The sequence below is a fragment of the Prosopis cineraria genome, unplaced genomic scaffold, assembly GCF_029017545.1.
Source record: "Prosopis cineraria cultivar Desert tree isolate PC_DT_omini unplaced genomic scaffold, ASM2901754v1 PC6, whole genome shotgun sequence".
In the NCBI taxonomy this organism is placed as follows: Eukaryota; Viridiplantae; Streptophyta; class Magnoliopsida; order Fabales; family Fabaceae; genus Prosopis; species Prosopis cineraria.
The window spans coordinates 38,190,870-38,202,194 of record NW_026555337.1 but is presented as its reverse complement, the minus strand read 5'-3'; the positions used below and the strand labels follow the sequence as shown (position 1 = coordinate 38,202,194).

The 11,325-nt window shown below is 33.3% G+C and overlaps 1 protein-coding gene and 1 long non-coding RNA gene across 4 annotated transcripts; both read right to left on the bottom strand.

The window, feature by feature from the left end:
- On the bottom strand, positions 1 to 3,284 carry LOC129313005 (protein gamma response 1). Of its 2 annotated transcripts, XM_054955818.1 has the most exons (3): positions 1,736 to 3,284; positions 1,207 to 1,293; positions 1 to 805 (listed from the first exon to the last, which is right to left on the bottom strand). In XM_054955818.1, the coding sequence occupies exons 1-3, from the start codon at positions 2,943 to 2,945 to the stop codon at positions 135 to 137; spliced, it is 1,968 nt and encodes a 655-aa protein (XP_054811793.1). In that variant the 5' UTR covers positions 2,946 to 3,284; the 3' UTR covers positions 1 to 134. The 2 variants fall into 2 exon arrangements, with proteins under 2 accessions (XP_054811793.1, XP_054811792.1); XM_054955817.1 differs by lacking the exon at positions 1,207 to 1,293 and having other exon boundaries at positions 1,736 to 3,283.
- A 4,145-nt stretch (positions 3,285 to 7,429) lies between these two features.
- Positions 7,430 to 10,873, bottom strand: LOC129314696 (uncharacterized). Of its 2 annotated transcripts, XR_008594207.1 has the most exons (3): positions 10,637 to 10,873; positions 9,482 to 9,800; positions 7,430 to 7,809 (listed from the first exon to the last, which is right to left on the bottom strand). It is a non-coding gene; the product is annotated as an uncharacterized LOC129314696 (long non-coding RNA). The 2 variants fall into 2 exon arrangements; XR_008594206.1 differs by lacking the exon at positions 7,430 to 7,809 and having other exon boundaries at positions 9,437 to 9,800.
- Between the last annotated feature and the right edge of the window lie 452 nt (positions 10,874 to 11,325).

The following is an 11,325-nucleotide window of genomic DNA, read 5'->3' as shown; positions in this document are numbered from 1 at the left end:
TAAATAGGGGCATAAAGGTTATCTTCCTCAAAGCCAAAGGATTCATTTACTATGGGATTCAGTGAAGGAAACTATACTTTAAAGTTGGAAGATTGAAATAATACAATTGCAATGTTGGAGGAAAAACCTTTCCCTTATAGTTCAGATTCAAATCCAATATTCCAAAATCCTTCCGGAGTCATAGGAGGAGCATATCTATACCGATGCCTAGAAACACCATCAAGATGTTCACATCGAAAATTCTGCTTACTACTATCAGGGTCCTTACCCTCTTCACTTGAAAGAACAGCATCATAGAATTTCTTACATTGTTTGCATTCAATTCCTTTCAACTTTTCTCGCTCAGCTTTCTTCCTTACTGGTTCAATGTACTTAAAGCTCTTCTTGTTGGCCAAAGGAACTGAAGACTTCTTGCTTAGGGGATTGCTTTTGGCATTCACATCCTGTGTTTCATCATCTGAATTGCCCATGCTAACATCTTTCTGGACTGGCTCCGGCAAGTCTTCCTTATTTGAACCTTTATTTAAATTTGCTCTAACATTCTCAAGAGGAGTGTCGAGAAAATCATCATGAGGGTCATTGCCTACTCGACTTTGGCGGGACCTGGTTTGTCTCCAAGAAGATGCAGGCCGCTTTGTGCCAGATAAAGAGGCCGATTTTGTGTTGGTGGGGCATTTTGGGCCACGGCGAAAACTGGAAGAATGAGGAATGGTTTTGATTCCTCTGTCATCCTCGAATATTTCTTCCTTCACATTGTTCAGGTCGCATGCAGCAACAAAAGTATCAGGGATTTTGTTTTCAATGCCTGTGATAAAAGGTAGCGCATGATGGATTATGAACCTAAGATGTACACATTCAACAACACAGCATGCAGCAACAAAAGTATCAGGGATTTTGTTTTCAAGGCCTGCAATAAAATGTAGCGGATGATGGACTATGAACCCAAGATGTACACATTCAAAATCTCAGGATGCAGCAACAATAGCACCAGGGACTTCGTTTTCAAGGCCTGCGATAAAAGTTAGTACATGGTGGACTATGAACCTAAGATGTACGCATTCAAAATCTCAACAAAATATTTAGGCAATTTAATTTATGCAAGTAACGTAGTACAGACAAGATGGACTGAGGTCAATTCTAGAGCGAGCATTGCAGATGCTGTAAATATTAGAGCAACAAATAATATCAATAGAGAATGTAATTGACCTCTCAAGTCATCCTCTAAGTTTTCACTCTTTACTTTTTCTGACTCGCAATTATATGTGGAGGTGTTTGGACTTGAAACCGTAAGATCTCAAATAACAAGCAATACAGAGTTAGACACGAATGCCGTCCCAGCCAATGTCAAGCAAATGGCTTGTGTAGGCCATGGGACACCCTTATGAATGCAACTTTGCCAAAACTAAAACATAAGAACCGCAAAATAATTCAAAGGACTAAAAAAGAGTAAAGATTATACGAGCTTACTGTCAAAATCTCTAACATGAATCTAACACGTTAAGAAATTAAAAAAAAAATCCGAAGACAAATTATAAAAAATATCAACCTTTTACACTTTGATAAAGGAGCTTGATGGCATTCGACTAATAAACTGCATATGGTTCCTAATCCAAAATATCTGATAAATCTACTTAATAAAATCAGTTCAACAACCATAAAAAGAATGAATTAACGAATATAACAGGAGCTTGAGGATTTTGTTTAGCTGGTGGGAAGCAGAACAATCAAATCTTACCAGGTGCGGTAATTGGATTCTTATGCTTGGACAGATCACTTTCATTTTCCAATTTGTCGGGAAGCATATTTTCTGAGGTAAGACCCACCTTCTCACGAAGGTAATTGTGCTGAGATTTCAGCCTTTTGTAAGCTTCAGTGACATGCAACCTCTTTTTTCTCTCAGCCTGCAGCTCAGATGATATTGATTCAACGTCTTTAAGCACCCTTCGATATGAATCAACCCCATCAGATGATTCCCCTCTTCCAGTACTCGGTTTATATGGCAGATTAAGTTTCTCTTCCAAACTTGTCATTTTTTCCAGAAGAAGTTCTTTCTCCTTCTCATGCACATCCAACTTTTTCTTATTCTCCAACAGTTCTGAGTTCTGTACTTCTATTTGTTTGATCAACTGCCCCTGCATTTCTTCCTTTTCTTCAAACTCTAGCGTTTTAATACTGAGTTTCTTTCGAATTTCTGTAGATTCTTCATTCAACTCAACTATTTGAGCCAAAAGTCGCTTCCTCTCCTTCTCAGAACCCTCAATCACAGAGGTCAATTCCAAATTATTAGCATGCAACGTTTCTCGCAACTTGATCTCCGCTGCCATTTTTTCGTCCTTCTCTCTTAGTCCAAGCTTGAGATCCTCATTTTCTCCCTCCAACTCTTTCACCCTGGCAATCGACCCTTTGGTCTTTTCAACATACTGTTCCAGTTTCCCCTCCCTATCCAAAATCAAGGACTCTTTTGACTGAACCAAGTCCACCAAATTCTTATGCAACATTAATCCTTCCTCGATTTCCTCATTCTTCTTCCTGATCTCCCTTTCCAGCTCCTCGATTCTGAGCTGTCTAGCACGCAACTCCTTCTCCAATTCCTTTACCTTGGCTTCCTCAACATTCAACAGCCTATTCTCCTCCAAAACTCGTTGATTTTCGAGCCTCATTTTCTCAATCTGAAGTAACAGTTCATTCTCCTTCTCCTTCCACTGCACTTCCAGAGATTTTCTGGCCTCCGAGTAAAATTTATGAAGGGTTTTAGATTTTGACTGAAAATTGGGATAAAGCTTCCTACAGAATATAAGCTCTATCTGCGAAATCCTATCTTTGGCTTCTTGAATCGAAGCAACCAGGACCGTACTAAGCCCAGAAATCACTTTGTCGTCATCACCGTCAACGCCAGCGGGATACCCTAATTTCGGGGACTTGAGAGAGCGCTCCAGTGCATCCATTTTTCAATGGAAAAGACACATGCAAATGAAAGGAGTTAAACGCGACCAGAGAGAATAAAGAAAGCTTGCTGAAGGATCAATGGAGAAGATGTAGATCGATAAGAGAGACGAACGAAACATGAAGTTGGAATTATTTATGGGTCTGGTTTTGGCGATTGGTCTCACGCGCGGGCTTCTTCGTTCGAAAATAAGCTTGGCGCGGAAGATTTGCGGTATGAAATGAAATTTGCTTTCGACTATTTTCCATTATTTTTTTTATTTTTTAAAATCTTTTGAAATTGATGAATTTTTTTAAAATAATAAAATGAACAAAAATACTATAAAATAAAATAAAATTTTACTTAAATTCATCAATCCCAAAATATTTAAATCCTTAAAATTGAGACTGATTAATCTTAATTTTGTTTATATCATACGTCTTGGAAAAGTTTGACTTGCAATTTTATTTTGGTGTAAAATAGACTTAATTCATTAAATTTTTTGATTAATACAATGAGTATAATTGTGTCATAAATATTCGGTGGATGAAATTAACCATAAATGCAATTAAGTAATATAACGTATTTTGAGCATATAAAAATAAAGTATTTCAAGCACAGAAAAATTAATCCCACCTTCAAATTTCATAGAAATGTAAAGAAAGAATATATACACATTATTTATTATTATTGCAAGGTTATGGCAATATCCTAACAAATATTTTCATAAGATTACTTTAAAAATGATACGTACTAGCGAACTAATAGATGAAATAATATTAATATATTAACATAAGATTTGACATAGTAAATCTTTAGCTCACATTCTATCTATACATTCCCCCCTGGGTTTGATACTAAATGGAAGGAGGGTGCCCAAAGGAAAGGGAAAAGAAGAATAGGCAAAAGAAGTAGGATGCAAATGGATTGCTGGGTTAGACCGCAATAATAATAATAATAATAATAATAATAATAATAATAATAATAATAATGCAGAAAATAAATAAAGAAGAAAAGAAAGATGTGAGAAATAAAGAAATAAAATAATGCCATAACAATGATAACTCGCACGATTTAGACAAAAGATGTAGAAAGTAAAGAACTACAATTTAAAATAGTGCTAGAATGATAATAGTTCTCACAATCAAGATTAATAAATGCAAAAGTACAAGAAAGTATAGGAAGATTTTTTTTTTGAGCCAGAAAGTATGGGAAGATTAATAGAAGAATTTATTGAAAAGGATGGAAAAGGAGGCTTACAAAGAGGACTCTCTCAAAACCTCTCTTTCTCTCTATACAAGCTTTAACAAGGACCTTACATGGGTTTATATAGACATTGAAAAAATATCTAATGATCAAGATTTGTTTAATCTAAGGGTTTACATTTCATCCAACCGTCTTTATTTGATGGTCAGCAACTTACCACCTAGTCAGCATCTAATAATTAGCAACTTGCCATCAAGTTGGTATATGACGATCAATAATAATCAATGGTCAATAGTTAAACAGTCAACAATCAAACCTCTTTTTTTTTACTTCTCCTCTTTTTTTTAAAATGGCTAATCTTTTGCAAGGTTAATTCCCAAATAGCCATCTTCATTTTCTTGTGCGTAGTCTTCTTCTTCTAGAGTTTTTGAAGCAGATTATGCACAAAAAAATGAAAATGAATGCTTCAGAATTAACCTTGCAAAATATTATTATAAAAAAAGAGGTTTGATTGTTTAATCGTTGACCATTAAATGTTGCTAATCATTGAATGCTGACTTGATGGTAAGTTGCTAACTATCAAATGTTGACTAGGTGGCAAGTTACTAATTGTTGGATGAAGATAATTAGATGAAATGTAAAACATTAGATTAAACAAATCTTGATTGTTGGATATTTTTTCAAGATCTTATAAAAGACATGTAAGGTCCCTTTTAAGGGAGCTCTTTGTATAAGAGAGAGTCTTGAGAAAGAGAGTCCTCTTTCTAAGCCTCCTTTTTCATTTTTTTGAATAAATTCTTTTATTAATCTTCTTATACTTTCTTGTACTTCTGCATTTATTTTCTCACACTTTAGTTTCTATCTTCATCTAGACTATGTAGACTACGATCGTTTTGGCAATGTTTTAAAGTCTAGTTCTTTACTTTTTGTATCTTTTGTCTAGATTGTATGGGTTACCAACATTCTGGCATTATTTTCTCCTTTCTTTATTTTCGGCATCTTTCTTTTCTTCTTTCCTTATTTTTTGCATAATTATTATTATTCTGATCTAACCTAGACATCCATCTGTATCCTAATTCTCTTCCCTATTCTTTTTTTTCTTCTTTTCCCTCTCCCTTTCATGCACTCTCCTCCCATATGGTATTATTTTCAGACAAAAAATAATAGTTAAATAATGATTGTTTTCATTTCATTTTTTTGTTTTTAAAATAAAACATTTAATTCTTAATTAGATTAGCAAAAGTGTGAAAAATTCATTTGCAAAAGTGAATTTGTTTATCAAAAGTTAGACATTAATAGCTCACACTCATGTTTCAAAAGTGAAAAGCTACTAAAGGTGTTTGGAAAATATACTTTTAAAGAAAAACATTACTTTGGATCCTTTCAAAGAAAAACTTAATTTTGAATTCTTATATTTTACTTAAATTTTATTATAAGTCTCTGTATTTTTTTTTTTACGTTTCAAGTCACAGTAGGGTTGATAGTAGGACCAATAAAAAATTGTCATAGGACCAATAAAAACCAGAGTCACAATAGGACCAATAAAAAATTGTCATAGGGTTGACATATTCAGAGAATTGGGGAAAAAGATTTGAGAGAAATGAAGGAATTTTTTTTTTTTAGAAACTTGTGGAACTAATCCATGCCTCTATTGCCTCTATTGCAAGAGATCATTACTATGAACCATGCTTTAATAAATTTTTAAGTTATTTTTGAATAAATTAGTCCTTTGTATATCATGCTTCACTCTTAAATACCTCAATGGGATCATATTAGATACAAATTAATTAATTATTAATTATTTCTTCTTATCTATGTTGATTATTTCTTAAATTACCATGACAATTTTATTTTATATGTTTAATCTTTTTCTACCATGTTAGATCCTGTTCTACTATGATAGTCCAAGTTAAGAAATGCTTTATATTAGAAAGACTCTTTCTACTATGGTATGCTAAGATTTTAAGTCTTAGTTGTCATGGTAGTTTCTTTTCTACCATAATAAGGCTTTTCAATAATATTTAAAGTCTTTTCTATTATGATAAACCTTTATTTACCATGATAATATTTTGAAAAGCTAATTGTGATATAAATAAATCAAGAGAAATTGGTATAATTTTTAAAGTGTTATGCAAAACTAGCCTAATTTTTGAGCTTTCAAAATCCTGGACAATATCAGGCTATCATCTCATATTACTTGTTAGAAAAAAAGAGTGACCATCTAAAAATTGTTAAAGAGAACAAACTGGTGAAGACAAGACAACCACACTTAGACAATCCAAGTCTATGTTCTTGTAAAGATGTCACAACTATCCAGCCTCTATTCTTGCACATAAGTTTTATTTTGGATTATGATTTTGTGTTCACTACAAACTTTAAGTTCTGAACAAAACCTGACTTTCACACCACTTGTCCTTTCAATTAGAATGTGAGCTCACAAGCTCTCAATATTAAAGATGTCACAAACACTAAGTCTTTGTTCTTGCAATTAGAGCTAGCCTAATTTTCAAACTTCAAATAGTGTGATGTGCACAAGTCTCATTTTGCGCTTCAAATGTGTGCATAATATGAGCTTTTCAAGTCCCAGAATAAACTAGGCTTTCATATTACTTGTTAAAAATGGAGAGCGATCACTCAAAAATAGGAAAAGAGAACAAATAAACAAAGCTCACAACATTAAAGACACCACAAACACCAAGTTCCTATAATTGGTGTATTTTTGGATTTTAAAAGGTGTTAGACATGAGTCTCAGTTTGAGCTTCAAACATGTACACAATGCAAGCTTTTAAGTCCTGAACAAAACCCGATAGAGAGTGACTACCCAAAATCAAGGCTAGTCCAATTTTTGAGCTTTCAAACAATGTAATGCACACAAGACTCATTTTAGGCTTTGAACTTGTGCATAATATGGGTTTTCAAGTCCTAGGCAAAAAAAAAAAAAAACACACACACACACACACACTCACATAGTTTATGTTCTTGCATGTCCAACAATACACCAAGTTTATGTTCTTGGATTTCAAAAGGTGTTAGACATGAGTCTCATTTTGAGCTTTAAACATGTGCACAATGCAAGCTTTTAAGTCCCGAACAAAACTCGATAGAGAGTGACTACCCAAAATCAAGGCTAGTCCAATTTTTGAGCTTCAAACAATGTAATGCACACAAGACTCATTTTAGACTTTGAACTTGTGCATAATATGGCTTTTCAAGTCCTAGGCAAAAAAAAAAAAAAAACACACACACACACACACACACACACACTCTCACAAAGTTTATGTTCTTGCATGTCCAACAATACACCAAGTTTATGTTCATGTGTAATCAAGGCTAACCTAATTTTTTTAGGCTTCAAACAATGTGATACATATAAATCCCATTTTGGACTTTTAACGTGTGCACAATACAAGCTTTCAAGTCCCAAACAAAACACTTGACTCTAATATCACTTGTAAGGAATGAGGAGCAACCACCTAAAAATAGGGAGAGAGAATAAATTGGTGAAGTGTGAGTTCGCAAACTCCTAATATCAAAGACATGCCACAAACATCAAATCTCTATTCCCATTTTATTCCGTATGCCACATCATAAACTTGGTTAAGATGTGGTTTCACCCATGGACTTGAGTATGCTCTTGCCCCATTTAGACCCTCCCTTGCATTTTGATTCCTTACAATATCTATAATCAAAACCCAAAGGATGTTAGAGGAGGGTCAAGCAAACAATAAATGATTATTCGTTTGATTTTTTTTTAATCTTCAATATTTAAAATGATGTTAGTCTTAAAGATTGCATGACTTATCAGTACATAAAGAATTAAATTTAATTTAATATTTTTAAACATTTAAAATTATTACTTAAGACAAATTAAATAAGGACATGACTAATTAAATACGATAACTTATATATCTCAAAGACTTATATTGTTGACACAAAAATCTTAAACTATAAACAACACAAGCAATTTTGTAAGAGTTGTTTTTAAATGTAAAATTTGTGAGAAATTTTTAGATAAATCGGGTGCTCCACATCATTTGTGATCTATTCAGTAAAAACATGACATTTAGATGTCATTAAATTTGTTTTATGTTAAAATCAATTAAAATAATATTACATAAAATTTTATTTAAATGACTTGTGACATTTTAATTAGATAAATCATAAATAATATGGTAGATTCAGTCTACCTAAGAATTTGTAGTAACTAATAAGTTCTAAAATTAAACCCATCCAATTTGTTCTTGGTAAAAAAAGAAAGGAAGTGGAAGGGGGAGGGGCTAGAATGGTCATTCGAGTTGAGAGGAGCAGCAAAGGGATCATCATTATTCTAGAGGGTAGATTGAACTTCTGTTAGCTACAAATATCTACTCAAAAATATTCCAATATTAACTTTTAAGATTTATCTCGCATAACTTGTGTCGAATTGCTTCTGAAACATAAGCTGCTAAAATTGTTAGAATTGTGTCGAATAGCTCATTTTAGCAAGTTTAAATAAGCTAGTAAATATAACAAAGCTAAATGATGGCAACATGATATTTCATTTTGGATCTTCAAGGTTAAAATTGTTAGAATTGAACAAGTAAATCAATTACTCCCTCCATTAAAAAATGTGAGGCATTTTTAATCAAATCTTACCCTCCAATAAAGTATTTACCTACTTTTTAACTAACCCTATCTTTTCATATTTACCCTGTTAAACATCCTATAATAAATATAAAATTATTATCAATAAGAGCACTTTTAGAAAAAAAAAGCAATGATTACATCTCAAAAGACTAAAAATGCCTTATATTTTTTAACATTTAACTCTTCAAAAAATGTTTTATATTTTTGAACGGAGGAAGTAAGAAATAAAGTCAATTAACCTGTCAGTATTTAACGTTCTGAAGAGAGCACACAGCATAACTTCAGCTGTGCAAAAGGAAAGTTGTAATCTAATACCGCCATTGAGGAAGCTAATTTCCATGAGAAATTGCATACAATTATGAAACATTTTTAACTATAGAAACCAAAAATAGAATGTAGCCTCCGAACCGAACTTGAGAGCATGTTTGTTAAATATATATGATTTTGTACCCTTTTATCTATTTATTAACCATAAAATTGGATATCTTCGAAAAATTAATATTCTCATCTCTAAATAATTGTTAATTTTTAGGTTCTTGATCATACATAAATAATCAGAGAAATTAAAAAGAATGTTGTTAATAGATACACAATAATTCTCATTGGTCAGAAAAATGTCAAATTTTACTAAAGTTGGAGACAAATTCTGATAAGCCAATGCAGAATCCAACATGCAAACAAATAAGAAGCTAAGTCTTCATTGAAAACTCATAAATTATACATACCAGTTATGTTTGTTTCCCTTGGAACATCCACCAATAGTAGAGCTTAGCCTACAGATAGAAATAGGTTCTCTGTTAGTTTCTATGCTATACGATGAACCATAGTATCTCCTTTGATGAATTAGAGAGGGGAGGCGGGGAACATTTTTTATCTTCCAATACATTTAAGCAAATTTAAATCCTATCAATGAGATTGGTAAAAGCTCCAGAAAATCCAAAACGTAAATGGATAAAACATCATACTACTGACTGAGGAAGAAGTCACCACATAGAACATAAATATGCGAGGGAATCCATGATCATTCAATTCAAGAGCCTAAACCTGAAAAAAGAAAATAATAGAGCAAGAAAGAACAATATTAAACATTGAGACAGCCAGCAATATATAACATTTATCAATGCTAGTAAATTGACAAATTTTAGATTAAAAAAAAAAAAAGCTAAAATCAATTTTCTAACTCGGGATGCAGGCTCAAAATTCTTGTAGCTTTTTGAACATGTAACAGTTAGCAATCTGAGCCAAACTGCACATATACTTTCATAGATCATTCAATCAGAGAGACAGAATCTAGAAAGAATTATGCAAAAACTACCAAAGCTACTAGAGGCTTAGGGTGCCCTGACAAAATGCTTTTCCACTATTCACTCTGCAAATAGAGGTATAAATGAGACAACAAATATAATAATTTCTAGGCTCGAATCCATGCATGTGTTTCCTTGAGACTCCTCAGGTTTCTATACATAAGGGACTGAATAGAAATAACTTAATCCATTCAACTAACATTCAAATACAGGTAATAACATAACCAAATCCCCAAGATAAACGAATCACTCAATCGACTTAATTAGAATTAAAACGGAATGTTAGGGTAGAGTCATGGATGATTAACGTATATATGAACTACGTTTAAAAGAACATAATAGAATTTGAGTTTTCATTTATATATATATATATATATCCTTACAGAAACAGGGTACCGATATGAATTCATTAATGTTGCTCTTCTTTATTGAAGCTAAACAAGGAGAACAATAACTATCAGACAGATATACTATTGTGCACATGATGAGAAAAAGTCTGCGTCAAGAGCCAAGAGAAAACGTAAAAAAGGACTAAAAATGTTGAAGAAGCAAAAGCCCTAGAATGAACGTAATCACCTGGCTGCAATCACGAGGATAACGCCGAGACTTGGAAGTGATTGAACTTTTTAGAAATTAGCTCCAAGCTCTCGTCCCTTATGACCATCCTCTTGAGCCTGATTGATCTCCTCTAGCCACGGACAGGCAACAGCCATATTCGATCCAAGGCAGGCATAACCAAATTGAAGTTGGCGAAGTGAGGCTTTCCTTTGAGCGAAATGGATCTCAACTTGTGGAACCATTTGACCACCATGATAGGGCTGAAAGCATAGCAGTTGCCGATGAAAATGCTCCTCCTGCACCGACGTTCGATCTCGTACCATGACTTGCAGACCAAGGAGATGGCGTTACGGTCCTGGTCGGAGTGAATGAAGGAGAAGACGTGCTCGAGGACGAGGAGCGAAGCGGTCAGGGAAAAAGATGCAGATGAAGGAAGCGGGGCAGAAGCAATGGGGCGGTACTGTTTGATCTGCGACGCCATGGAGGAGGAGCTTGTATACTGTAGTTGGCTCTCTCTCAACGGCTATGAAAAAGCCGAAGAAAGACTCAACGGCACGCGTTTTGTCTTTACAACGGTAACTTTTTTAATCTTAAAATGTTATTTTTTTATTTTTAAAATATTTAAAAATTGTCTATAAACTTATTTTATTAGTTTACTGTTTATAAATATCCTAGTGTTTTTTTGCCAGAATGGAAATAATATTCTA